This window comes from Triturus cristatus, chromosome 6 (genome assembly GCF_964204655.1).
Source record: "Triturus cristatus chromosome 6, aTriCri1.1, whole genome shotgun sequence".
NCBI lineage: Eukaryota > Metazoa > Chordata > Amphibia > Caudata > Salamandridae > Triturus > Triturus cristatus.
This window is the reverse complement of record NC_140589.1, coordinates 1,733,581,854-1,733,596,664: the sequence shown is the minus strand read 5'-3', so window position 1 is coordinate 1,733,596,664 and position 14,811 is coordinate 1,733,581,854. Positions and strand designations below refer to the sequence as shown.

Sequence of the window (14,811 nt, the reverse complement as noted above, 5' to 3'; positions counted from 1 at the left end):
CAACAGCAAGTCACCCATCAGAGCCCTGTCTGCGTCATTCCCTCTATCTATTGGTCCCGTTCTGTCCAGGACTGGGTCTCGTGCAAGGTTCCAGTCCCCACCAATAATGTATTGTGAGGCACCTATCTCTACTATAAGCGGTTCAAGTGAAGGAGGAATGACCGTTTCGCCCCAGTCGGGGCATAGACAGACCCCACACATAAGGAGTTGTCTCCCAGCAGTAATTTGATGAATGCATACCTGCCATCGAGGTCAGACCATGTCTTCGTTACTATGACAGGCGGGGATTTGCGGAGAAGGATCGCTACTCCACATTTCCAGGGGGCCCCCCATCGGGAGTTGTCCTTGTGAGTGCGCTGCTGTGGATCACCTTACCCACCCAGTCACAACGCAATTTTTCAGACTCCAGGGCATTTAGGTGCGTTTCCTGTAACAGGGCCACATCTACCCTTTTGGACTGAAGAGTACTTTTTTTTCTTTTAAAATAAAGTGTGAGGCCGTAACATTCCAGGACAGAGCGCGCAGTGGGTGAGAGGCACACATATTGGAGACATGTATATTTGGTTGGTGATCAGCCCTCGTGTGGTGCTGTCAGGGTACCGTAAGGTGAACAGGTGTGGTAAGAGTTAGTGCTAGAAGCTGTGCTCAAGTAAGGTACCATAAGTGGAGAGGTGGTGTCAGTGGGCACTGGCAGATGCAAGATAGTAGTAGCAAGAAAGGAATGATACCGAGTGAAAGCACGAGGGAGAGGTAGAAGTAGGCGGGAGCAGCTGATACCAAGATAATAAGGGAGGGTGTGGGGTGTGAGGGTGATGGGAGGGTAGATGGGGATGGGAATATTCCCAGGCATGCAGAGGAGGGGCGCTCCGAGAGAGTAGCTGGTGTCTAAGGTAAGTGAGCACTAATATCTAGGGTGTAGATGTCGGGGGAGATGGGTGGGCGTATAGAGTGAGAACAGAGGAGAGATGGGAGGAATAGGAAGAGAACAGAGATAGCTGCTGCCAAGTGTGCAGCACTGGGGGCACTGATCTGTGTAGCGTGGGTCTAATCTCGTGGCGACGGCGCTTCGAGGGAGCCCCGACCTCATGACTGTGCACTGATAGAGGTGGAGCTATAAGCTGTTGAGGGTGGATGGGGTGGGCAGGGAGGAGCTCAGAGAGAGTGCGCAGCGGCCGTGGGTGGGGAGGCAGGACTGATAAAATGTTGACCATTATCTGGGGGTAGGGAAACCGTGCTCCTGTAAGTGTGGTAGCTCGGGGGCGGGTGGGCTCCTATCCCTCCGTGATACTCAGCTGTCCGATGGCCGTTATTCCCCCCAGCCTTGTACCTGCGTGTCTGGTCGTATTCAGTATGGGGCAGCAGCGCAAGCCTCTTACCAATCATACTGTTGCAGAATTGCGCTTCATAGGGGAGCGGGATTTGTCTCTACCCTGGTCCTGGATGAAGGCAGCTGGAGACTGGTGGGCCTGCGCTTTGTCTTCGTGGGTGCAGTCTGCCCTATCATGGTCCCTGCCTTGGTGCTGAGATCCACTGTTGGTTCGCCACCTTCCACCAGAGGTAGGGGGGGGAGACTCAGTGTTGTAGGCCAATCTCGATGTTACACAGAAGGTGTCCATGTCCTGAGGTTGAAAGCTGTTCAAGAATAGGCGCAGATCCTCTAAGTCATAAAAGTCTTTGAATACGCCATCCTTGGTAATTCGTGCAGGCTCAAAGAGGCCATACTTAATGTCCATTTGGCATAGGCGGGGACGAAAGGAGAGGAAGGCCTTGCGGCGGTCATGGGTCTCCCGGGAAAAATCCGCTGCCATGCGTATTTTGTGTCCCTCATATGTGAGCGGGCCTTGTGAGCTTTCTACAGAAAGCAGTTGTTGAGCTTTTTCATGGTACAGAAAACAGGCAATGAGGGGTCGGGCGTGCTGCAGGGTCCTTGCGTGGAGGGCCAATGCGTGGGCACGTTGCTTCCCCAGCGGGGGCTCAAAAGTAATGCCTGTGAGCCTTGGGAGGGTGACTCTGAGGAAGGTTTTAATGTTAGATCCTTCTATTGATTCTTGGAAACTGAAAAAGCGGACATTATCGCTTCTGCTACGGTCTTCCAGATCAATCAGTTTACTGCGGAGGAAGAGAAGCTCTCGGTCATTTTCTAGCACGTCATCAAGGCGGCCCTCCATCACCATCACCGTCGCCCTCTGATCCAACCCCTCCACGCGGGTGTGAAATCCTGGGCATCTACATGGTTGGGCCCTGGACGCCCCAGGCTGCCTTAGTCAACAGGCTTATCCTGGTCTTGGTGGACCATACCGCCCGATACGTAGAGGCCATACCTCTAAGGTCTGTAACTGCACCTGCAGTGGCTCGGGCCCTGATGGGTATTTTTACCCAGGTGCATTTTCCCAAAGAAGTAGTATCTGGTAGGGGCATAAAAGTCATGTCTGCGAACATCAAGTGAATGTGGGATGAGTCTGGGGTGAATTATAAGTTCTCCGCACCCTATGAGGTGTGGCTCACTGGTTAGAGGCGGCAGACCTGTAAGCAGAGAATTGGCCAGGGACCAGGGTTCAATTCCCGACGCGGCAGGGTCGTGGACCAGGGTCAAAACGGACTCGATAATTCTCGCCTCAGTACCTACTCTAACCAGGAACACACTCGGCAACTCTGGGCATTAAGCTTGCCTCATCTCTACAACGGCCCCCCACAGACGCTGGGGATGCCTGGTTTCACCTTGGAGATACCCAGAAAGGGACCATCTCACAGGGATAGCCAGGACGGGTTCCCCAGCGGTCTATAGCGCCGGGACACCTCCTCGTGAGGTAGCTGTTCGCGCTTTACAAATATCAGTATTATTATTATCAGACTCAGGCCACTGGGTCAACATGATTATAGGTCTGCTTGAACTCATGAGGCAGAAGTGGGACGTCCTTCTACCATGCCTGCTTTTTGCCTACAGGGAAGTGCCACAGAAGGTAGTTGGATTTAGCCCACTTTAGCTCTTCTGTGGACACCCTGTAAGGGGACCTCTCAGTTTATTGGAGGAGCGGTAGGAGGTCCCAAGGTGCCCCTCAGGTGCCCCCCCAGGATGTAGTCAGCTACATGCTGGCTCGCAGAAGCCAGATTCAGGGCTTCTGGAAGAACGCCTCTGAGAATCTGGTGGCCATCCAGAAGGTGATAAAGCTCTGGTATGACCAAAAGGCCACTCTGTCCAAGTTCTAGCCTGGACAAAAAGAGGGAGTTATGGAAGCTGTGGAGCCCATTGCCCTGCAAGACCACTGGTCAGGGCCTTATGAGGCGAAGAAGAGGAAGGGGAGGTCACCTACTTGGTGGACCCCCCTAAGGGTACCTTATGTCAATCACCTCAAACCCCATTATGAGAAATCTCAAGTCACCATGCTCCTGTTTACAGTTGATGATCTTCCAAGGATCAAGATGGGTCAGTGGAAGGTGTCAACCTCTTCCTTATCGCTACCCCAGAACAACAGAGTGACTGTTGCAATTGCTGGGGAGGTTTACTCGCTTTTCTGCCTCACCCTTGGGCTCACACATTTGTGTACCCATGGCATTGACACAGGGGACAGTATGCCTGTGAAGAATCAAATTTACCAGCAATCTAACAAGGTGAGAGCTAACATTAAGGCGGAGGTCTCCAAGATTCTTCAAGAGGGGGTGATTGAGCACTTGAGTATTCCCTGGTCTAGCCCAGTGGTGATGATACTAAAAGCCGCCTCTCCGGGCACCACCCCAGAACTCAGGTTCTTTGTTGATTGACGGGGGCTCAACTCAGTTACCAAAACTGATGCTCACCCCATCCCCTGAGCGGATGAGCTCATTGACAATCTGGGAGCTGTCAATTTCCTGAGTACATTTGATCTCACATCAGGATACTGGCAAATTACCCTGGCTTAGGGGTCTAAAGCGAGGTCTGTCTTCTCTACCCCAGAGGTCCACTTTCAATTTAGTTTGCTGCCTTTTTGGTTGGAGAATGCCCCTGCCACTTCAGAAGTTTGTAAACAGAGACCTAGCTAGGATGGAGGCCTTCAGTGTAGCCTACCTTGATGCCTTGTAGCTTGACTCACCCTGAGAACATGGAATGCCAATGTATATCCTCTCATGGGATTTACAATACAATTCCAGATTTAATGTGGTTTTTAATTTGCTTCATATCAGTCTGATATGATTAATGTAATTTGTTGCCAAACTGAAAAGTTTGAGTTGCTTTTTAATATCATTGTAATGATCATGTTTTTGACACTATAAGGTTAAATTAACATCATATTTATTATGTTTGTTATGTCCTGGCTCTAAAATTAATAAAGAGGTTTAAAAAAGTATATTGGTTTGGGTATTAAGGTAAACTGATGGGACATGTGAATAACAACACAGCAAATACAGATATTGTAATCACACCAGACTATAGCGCTAAGTTCTCCAGCAGTACTGCTTAGCTATTTGAAAATTAAAATCATGAGTTTGAAGTCTTGGCTGATATCCTGAAGTTTGTTTCTTTGCTACTCTTTCCAAATATTTACACAACTGTTTCCCCTTCAGGCACATACATAATTTGTTTAAAAAATGAAAGCTACTCCTTAAAAGTATAATTCCAATTTTCATGTTATTCACAACTAATAAAATAGCAATCAAATTAAAGAAACTTACCCTAAATTCAAATTCTATTGTCAGAAAAAAGGGCTTGAAATACAAAAAGGAAGAGGGGAATGGAAAGATTTTAATTAAAACAGGGGATGAAATTAATTTCATGAGCTGTGACTAGAACACATAGATTTTGGTGATTCCTGGGAGCAACATTTGTCCCTATTGCCTTAGAAGTTGTTTTGAAACCTAAAGTAAATATTTTCAATTGTATCTGTTAGAACTGACAGCCTTGGAGATGGTCTTCCCCCAACCTTTTGCCTTCCTCCTCCACTTTTTCTACCCTCTTTTTTGCTGGTATTTTGACTCTCAGCACTTTACCACTGCTAACTAGTGCTAAAGTGCATGTGCTCTCTCCTCTAAACATGATACTATTGACTTATCCCCAGTCGGCATATTTAAGTTACGTATACAAAATGCACTACCTGGCCAGCGGTGTATAATTTAAATGCTAGTAGTGGGCCCACAACACTGATTGTGCCACCCACTTAAGTAGCTTTTTAAACATGGATCAGGCCTGCCATTGCAGAGCCTGTGTGTACAATTTTAAACTGCCATTTCGACCTGGCAATTTAACCTTTTTTGACAGGCCCAAACGTTCCTTTTTAATACATATCAGTCACCCCTAGGGTAGGCCCTGGACAGCCCAGAGGGCAGGGTGCAATGCATTTGAAAAGCAAGACATGTACATTTAAGTTTTACATGTCCTGGTCGTGAAACAAAATTGTTTTCACTACTGCAAGACCTGTATGTTCCATAGGATAACATGGGGGTATAACTGGTACAATTTGGTCTCTCTGGAATCCTAATTTAAAATCGTAACTTATGGTAAAGTCAGATATTTGGTTAGATTTCTGAAAATGCCACTTTTAGAAAGTTGGACTTTTCTTGCCTTAGCTATTTGGTACCTGCAGCCTGTCTCTGATCACATGACTTGATATAGTTGGTAGTTCGGCTTTGAATATTCCTCCTAGACAGCTACACACAATGGTAGCTGAGGTGGGACTGAATGGGCCATCACTGACAGGATGGGAGGGAGGAGATGGACCTAGCTGCACTAACGCCTTAATAGGCTGTGTCCTGTCCCCACACACAGGGCTGTATACCCCCTGTAGTTAGTCGGGACCCAGGGCAGGGATGGGAGGGCATCTGTGCACTTCAAAGGTATGCCTCTAGAAGCTTCTTCCAACTTCAAAAGCACAACTGGGTATAAAAGAAGAACCTCAGACACCACCATGTCAGTACACGTCTGAACCTGTGGAGATTTTGCCAGAAAAAAGGACTGGGTTGCTGCTGAATGACTGCCACTCTGCTGGACTGCACTCTGCTGTTCTCCTGCTTTGCTGTGCTGAACTGCTGCCTGCTGTCCTCTTGCCTGGGTGAAATGGACTAGACCTTCATCTCTTGACCCCAGAACCCATCGTGACTTCAAGGGCTAGTTGGCTGGCCTTCTGATCTGAAGCCTCAGGGACATAAGATGCTTCAAACCCCTGCACCTGGACTGTGCCATCTGTGAGTCTACCCTTCCAAGTGGTGCCACCCCAGTTCTGGACCCTTGGAAGGGGGCCTAAGGAGCCTTCCAAGCGGAATGTATGCATCTTCTCTGCTGAGTGACGCGTGCCCAAGCAGGACCAATGCATTTCCTTGGCTGAATGGGTGTATATGATGCATCTCCTTTGCTGGGTGGTTTGGAACCATCGCAAAAGACTTGCATCGCTACTGCAGCCAGCATCTTGGGACCGACACATCACCTTTGGATCCGCCAGTGTGTGACTCTTTTCTCCAATGCAGCTCCTTGTATCTCTCGTTGACGGCAGCCGCGATGACAAAGCCAAAACTCTGCATAGCAGCTTCCCTGCTCATCGGAATGGACGCATCGCCTCAGCTGCACATCGCATCCCTGACACCAGACTTCCCATCGCAAGCCCTGTCTACTGGATCCTTGACATTGATGCAACAGGACTTCGCAGCGCAGACTCGCCGCATCACGGAACCTACGCATCGCCTCGGCTGCGTGACGTATATCCATGCACTGCTCCACATCCAGGACTTGAGGTACTCTGTTCTGCGGGCCAAACTGGGTCTCTGTAGCCGACCAGCCAGACATTGGAATCGACCTGAACTTATGACTTTGTCCTGGTCCGGCACAACTAGATATCCCTCATAAACTTTCTACAATTTGGCACTATTTCTTATAAACTTTAAAATTAAAAAACTCCAGTTTTACTCATTGGATTTTTGTAATTTGGTTATTAAACTAAGTTAAATTTTACTAGCGTTGTGTGGGATCCTTTTTGTGTGGTGTTTTCACTGTTTTACTCTTTGAAGTGTTGTACAAATACTTTACACATTGCCTCTAAGTTAAGGCTGACTGCTCTGTCCCAAGCTACCAGAGGGTGAGCACAGATTAGTTTAGGGTTTGCCTGTACCTTACCCTAACTAGGATTGGGATTGCTGATTGACCAGGGCTCATACCCCAGTCAACCAGTAACCCCATTTCTAACAGTAACAAACTTAAAACAACATTCAGCAGTTTTGATGATATTAGCCCACATTCAGCCTCATGCATCAACCCAAAATCCAGTCGGTAAAATACCGATTCGCTAATAGCTCCCGGTATTAAGTTAAAAATACCCAATCCCAATGCATCAACCCAAAAGCAGAAATCGCTATTTAAGGAATCCTTAAATAGCGATTCTTTAAATAGGGATTCCTTAAATACCGATTCCTTAAATAGGGATTCCTTAAATACCGATTCCTTAAATAGCGATTGCATTTAAGGAATCCCAAAGTGAGATTCCTTAAATGCAATGCATCAAAGTTAAAAAATTAGCGATTTCGCTAATAGGGGGAGCAAATTACCATGAAGATGAACTGCATGGTAATTTGCAAAAACTTTGAAAAATGCACTTTTGTGCATTTTTCAAAGTTTCATGTTGCGCACACACATCCCCTTAGAGCATGTGTGTGTGCAACATATGTGCACATATCATTTTCAGGGGTGCTATAGGGTGTCATTTTGACACCCTTGCACCCTTGAAATTGCATGAGCAATTAGCGAGAACCTACTGGTACTCGCTATTTGCTCATGCAATCTCCGATTCATTCCTATGGGCCTGGAGGCCCATAGGAATGATTGGGACGGCATTCCTTAATTGCTACTCGCTATTTGCTAGTAGCAATTAAGGAAAGTTAAGGAATCGCTATTTGAATAGCGATTCCTACATGCATAGCCTTTTGCTATTCCTTATTAGCGAATCCTTATTTTTCGCTAATAAGGAATCGCAAATGCTAATGTTGATGCATATGCCCCTAAGTCCAAAGTTTTACTGTAACCCCTCTTCGTTACCTCTGATGCTAATGGTCCCCCGGGATTGGTAATAATGAATCCTGTATGCATAATGCATTATGTGAGGACTCTTTCTGACCATAGGCCCTTCTCTCTGAACACATCATAAGCCTTATTCAATCACTCAATCACACAGCAACTACTTTGGCCAATCATAGGCCATGCCTCATTTTTACTCGTAAATGCTTGAACTTTCATCTTTTGTGTTTTGTCTTTGTGTGATTTATTTACATGATTTGAGTCCTCCAAAACGTTGTTGAATATTAAAAAACATTGTGTAGTCTCAGAAATATCAGTACAATCAACCTTCAAACTATTTTAAATTCTTGAATCTTTAAAATCAGTAAGACTAATTGTGGCTATATTGTCTCAACAAAACTTTGATCGTGACATTGTGCAAATATTGTGGATTTCTTTTATTCTTCATGATACTCAACACATGCATCTGTAATTGCATTGGTTACAGTTTGCTCTTCAGTCAGTTTAGCAATATCAGTAAAGACCACAATTTCATATTATGTTCTGGTGCAGGAAGTAACCTAATCTCCAAAAGTGCAATCGAGCACATGGTTTTTCCAGTGCTCAAATATTAAGTTTCTTCAAAAATGTTCTGCCAGTATGTTTATTTGGTGTCTAAAGTAATTTGTCCAGTATAACAATATAACCTGCCCAGATATCATACATGTCAGCAAATGTTGCAGTTCTGCTCTTTTGGGAGGACAGACCTAATTTGTATAATGGCATTCCCCAAGTAATTCTACAATCACTCTCTTCCTCCATCAGCTGTCAGTATCCATTTACTATTATAAGACTTAAAGGTAAAGGGAGCACACTCTCAAGAGGAAGACTAACACATTTAAGTCTACATTTGGATGATGCTTATTGGGAAACACACTGGTCTCCCACTCACCTAGAAGGCGTGGGTCTATAACCCCCCCTCCCGACCCCCCGGAATATCCTTGAACATGATCTCATTATGAGATTAGCCTGTAAAGAAAAATACATGGTGTTCCACACCAGGAAACAACATTCAGAGATCTGAGTGGATCTTTTAATTAATACAGACACAGTCAGCATTATTAACTGAATATTAAGGAACACATCTGTCCCTTTAATGTAGTTGTAGGAACAACTTAGTAAAGGGTAAGTCTTTGACTAATCTCAATAAAGGAGAGAAGAGGGATTGCTTTGAAAACATTTTTAAGTTTGAAATAAGTATATTCTAATAAGTATAAAGTATTGGAACATAACTTAAGATACACTCTAGTGAAACAAAACTTAAATCGACTATTAAAATAAAAGATAGGCAACATCAATAACTAAACAATTAATTGAATCTGGACACAATATCACGAAATTATGGTGTAAAGTATGTGAAAAGTACAATTATGACATTTCAAATCTTCCTTTGCAAGTCGAATGTTGGGATATTGAATTTTAGAATTTTTTAATACCTCTGGTGTATACAAACACACTAATGGAGGTGACAGCACATTAGGTTTAAAAAGGATTAGTTGAAAAATGTGTTGTAGGTCACTGATGTTTAATTGACGTTTATTTGAATTTTTGTGAGATATTTTTGTTTGGAGACATTTCTTTGTGAAGTGTATTTATTTGTTTTGTAAAGAATATGTTTTATTTACAAAGTTTTTGTTTTAGATAATAACATCCAGTCCAGATAAGGGGCTAATATATGATCCAGCATGTGTTTAGTAGTAAATTAATTCCCACATAATTTTTTCATTGAGTCTACATTAATATTTTATATTAGTTAATTCAAGAATCACATTTGAAAAAATGTGTTAGAATTATTGCTTTAATGTACATACTTTAAACAGCTGTCTGCGTTTATTGAAACGTCTGGTGCTCTTCACCTGGCTCTGTCCGGTTTCAGAGCCTCATGCAGCACCGAGACTGCTTTGGTCGAGATAACAGAGGCTATTAGGGATTGTTGTGATTCTGGTGGCAGAGCAGCCCTGGTTTTACTGGACCTCTCTGCCGCATTCGATACGGTTCCACACCGTCCGCTTTTAGCTCGCCTGTCTAACATTGGAATCTCAGGCCAGGTGGGGGACTGGATCGAATCCTTTTTGCCCAACAGATCTCAACAAGTGTGGATACCGCCTTTTTCGTCCACACCAAGAAGCATTACCACAGGCGTCCCTCAGGGCTCTACGCTGAGTCCTCTGCTTTTTAATGTGTATATGACTCCACTCATATATTTGGCGGAAGGATTGGGTGCCAAAGTTATAGCTTACGCTGATGACACCCAGCTGCTTTTCACATGGAGGAAAGATGAGGCCTCCTTGGAATCAGCTATAAACTGCCTGACGGAAGTTTTTAACTGGCTGGCTCGGGCCCAACTCAAATGTAACGAGGAAAAGTCGGAGGTCCTTCTTTATGGGACCTTTCCGCCGAATTTTCGGGTTGACCTGTGGCCCGCAGGCTTCCCCAAGCCAAAAACCCAGGGTAGTCCAGGAAAATACCTGGGGGTATGGATTAGCGAGGACCTCAGATTCCGAACTCAGATTAATTAGTTGGCAGGAGTGTGCTTTGGTACATTTAAGCTTCTCAAAAAGTTTCTGCCGGGCCTGCCAAAAGCGGGCAAAGAAATGGTGACGAGTGCTCTCATCCTGTTGCGGCTTGATTATGCCAACTCCCTTTATAGTGGCCTTCCCTGCTACCAGATAAAAAAGCTGCAGACTATTCAGAACGCGGCTGCTCGAATGAAATTAGGCATTCCGCGAAGCTTCAGAACCAAGCAGTTTCTTCGCGACTTGCATTGGCTACCTGTTGAACAGCGCATCCTGTTTAAGGCACTAACCATCACCCACGGTGCCCTTTACAAGTCTGAACCCTGTTACCTTAGGAGGCGTTTTAATTTCTATACGTCATCCAGACATCTCCGCTCAACAGGTCAAGGCCTTGTTGCCATTCCACGCTACCGCCTCACCAGAACGGGAGGGAGTTCCCTCTCCTTTAGGGCGGCTAGGGCCTGGAATAGCCTGCCCTTTGAGCTCAGAAATAACCCTGATCTGAGGACATTCAAGAAGCAATTGAAAACCTTAGTCTTTAACTAAATGGTTTAGCTGCTATTCTCACTTCTGCTCACCCTCGCATTGGCCTATCGCGCCGGGACACCTCCGGGTATCTGTGCACGCTACAAATGCTTGGTAACATAACATAATATAACATACCCCATATAAACAAGTAGTCTCCATTTAGTGAATGTGGTCCCACAGGATCCTACATTCCTGTGGAAAAGGCACCACTTAGTACCCTGATGCTGGCCTATATGACCTGTTTTCCTTCTTGACCAAGACAGATTTTATATATTGTAAATGCCACTCTGATCTGAATGAATTATTTTGTGCTCTGGCATGTGATACATTTTAGGTTATACAGGTCTCCAACTTGTTTTTTTCCCTTTTCTCTCCTCCTCCTTTGAGTACTCCCACACAATACTTTTCTGTGTCCCCTTTTATTCTCCATCCGTAACTCCTCTTTCACTGATACAAACATGGAATCTTTCCTCATGTTCTTCACTTTCACCCTTACAAAATGCCATCTTTTCTACTGGTGTAATACTGCATTCTGGCCCTAAAATTCTTTGTTTCTGTTGTAACCCACTCCCATTATACTTTATCGCAACCTTTCTGCATGTGTAGGTGCAAAATGATACCAGGTTTATAAAAGAGGAAAATGCTACTTCTCTGCCTTTCATATCACCAGAAATCCTAATCCTCATGCACACATTTTATGAAAGAAACTAATAATAAAATCATATTAACATAGCATTCGAAAATGCTATGTTAATACAATAACTTCAGCAACAAACATTCAAAATCTGTGTTGAAGTAATGAAATCAGCATTCAAGGATGATGAAGAAGATGAGCATTAAACCGATTAAAGGTAAGTAATAGAAAAATATCACCAAGCAAATTTGTGAATCATTTTTTTAAATGTTGTTGGACATGACTAACTACATTTGTAGAGTTCCTATGAAATAACAATATCATTGGATGTTATACATTTTGAAAGCCCTATGTCCTCTCATTATATAGATGCTACACAATTATACTTTGACCAAGTTATTATGGTATGATTTGATTTAATGGTACAATATAGAGTGTATCTTCATGCAGTATTATTACATACAAATTAACAAACACATTGTTGATTCGTCTGGTTGGGATGCTACATTACCTTCTCTTTGCAAAATTATCCTTTAAAACATATTGTTAGAGAAATATATTTCATATTTTCACGGAAATGTTTACAACTTGTCTTTTGTTTCTTTCAAACTACAGATGATATCCTACCTATATTTGCATATAGTCACCGAGTGGGAAAGTCTGTCACTGGTGGCTATGTTTACAGAGGATGTGAATCTCCCAATCTCAATGGGATTTATATTTTTGGTGATTTCATGAATGGGTAAGAAATAATCTTGCACATTTCATCAATATAGTTTTATTTTATTTCATTTAAGTTCCTGGTATAGTGAGCCAAGATCCTAACTAGGGAAATGCAAAGTAAGATGTTTGTGGAATGCAGCTAAGTGGAAAGGTATTGTAGTTAGACCTTGAAGGCATATGCCAATCAATACAATCTTTAATTGTTTAATGTCTCAAAAAGTTGTAGCTGGGTGTACACCAACCTATTGTTTCCAATACTTAACATATGCTTACAAAAGGTGTTGGATTATCCCCTTGTTCCTAAAAATGATAGTTCTGTTGTCTATTTCAGTAGTCTACTCATCATTCAATGGCTTTCCTTCCTATTCTTGTGTTTGTTATGCTAAGAAGCATTTCTGTCTCAGTGTTCTAATTAGATGAGTTGTATCCTTCCACTGCTGATTGATGAGACCCTTTTTAGGTCAAGCCTAGCGGCGCATATGTGCTGCTCTGCGAGGCATGCTGTGTCCAGTGTAGGGGCATTCAGTATGCCCCTGGCTGTTGATTGGCTCTTTCATGTGCTTTTAAAAAATCCTTTGTTTTCATTCGTTTATAGCTTAAACTTTGACCCCTTTTGCTCTTTTGGTCACACCCTGCAGACTGCCCCTGCTACATGCATTAGTACAAGATGGGCCAATAGGTTACTGTTTTGCACTACTTCTTCTTCTTTTACCTCAGCTTCTTATGTTAATTTGCTGCTCATGTTCCCTGCTCCTAGCCCGCCCTGGTCCTTTTCATTCATTGCACCCCACTTTTCATTCACCCAGTGTCCCTATCTTGTTGCTTCCCCTCCCTCCCCTCCGCATGTCGTTCACGTTGTAAATTCGCTTCTCCTCTCCTGTTGTCCATGTTTACCTGCTCCTAGCTCCAAGCCTACCCCGCTAATCATTCACCCGGTGTCCCTGTCAGGTTTCCTTTGGCCCCTCCCTCCACTCCTCAAGTCCATGTGACCTTCATTTTACAGAGCTTTAAATGTACTGTGGGTGTTGCAGCTTGGTGTTGAGTTGTGGCTGCACTGCCGGTGACAGCAGAGCCTGCTTCCTAGGAGCTATGTGCAGAAACCTGTCAGACACAGCACGTGTTCAGGTACTCAGTCGCTATTGACTGACTTCATTGTTCCACCCCTGTCTTTTCATGTTTTGCGACTGTCAGGAGGTCTGTACTCTCGAGTTTATCCCCCTCCCTGTTTATGTCACTAGCATGCCCGGAAACATGCACTCGAAAGAAAGGTAGAGGTGAGATGTACCTGTCACATCCAATCCAATTTGCAAAAGTAATGTGTTCTCTTACAGCGCCATTAACATTGCACACCCTACATGTGTGTCGTCTTTTCAACAGGACCTGTTTTAGGGGGAGCACGTACCTGTTTTAGGGGGAGCACGTAGGCCGGCGTCTTTAAATGTAATTCTGTACTGTAAAGACTAAGGAACGTAGGCTCGTATTTAATGCTACCCTTTCGGGGCTATTGCCACCCTGACATGACCATCTGGAAAATTGTTGATTTCTGTATGCGCACACATGTGTAGGACACGGTATAGGTACCAGATTGTGGACAAAGGGCCCTCCCCTTGTTGACTAAACACAAAGGGTGCGGCCGTTTCGTTATTACATTTGCCACTTTTCTAAAGCACAGTTGTTTTAGGGCCAAATGTTGTAACCTCACCAAATCCTAAAGCAAGACCTCTGAATTGCACTAAGAATGAAGGGCCTATCTAGCAAAACGTAAACATTTTAGGAACAAGGATGGGTTGGTCCTTGACAGGATGGGTGGCAACCTAGTCTGCCCTTACCACCCCACCGTCTGATGCCAAATTGGATCGCCTCTCTTCTTGTTTGAGAACTCTCCTCCCCAGAAGTACGCAGTGTCTTCACATCACAACACCAAAGTTCACAGAGATACTACAGCTGAGCACGTGAAAAGGACCAGCGCACTCCAGCTAGCCTCACGTGCTTAGTTGCATGTCTGCCTGTTAATGAAGTGCTCTGGTGACACCAATGGACTTCCCATGTTAGCAAAATGCACCAATGCTATAATCCTGTCTCCCAGTACAGAGCACCAGACTGTGCATTATCACCCCAGGAGCAGCACACAACTAGTTGTGTGCCCGTGGGACGCAACCCATGCACTTCTGAGAGTGCTGGCCAAAATTGTTCTGCACTATTTTGCTGCTTGTGCAACATAAAATAGAACAATTCTTTTTTGCTGATGTCCATACCTTACAAAACCCTTTTTGCGCCAGCCCAAAACACGATGACAGCATTGTGGCTAACTGCATCCAAGCATGCAAAGTAGTAATTCAGGACTCTACAGCCACAGTATTTTCTGAAACCTATCATGCAGTGGTCCAGTAATCACGACTGTT

The 14,811-nt window shown here is 44.4% G+C and overlaps 1 protein-coding gene across 1 annotated transcript in view; it reads left to right on the top strand.

Moving 5' to 3' along the window:
• Positions 1–14,811, top strand: part of HHIPL2 (HHIP like 2) — a 311,277-nt gene that overhangs the window by 196,451 nt on the left and 100,015 nt on the right. The window contains exon 5 of the mRNA XM_085609394.1: positions 12,302–12,428. Coding sequence (XP_085465520.1) covers positions 12,302–12,428 — 127 coding nt within the window. The remainder of the gene's footprint in view (positions 1–12,301; positions 12,429–14,811) is intronic.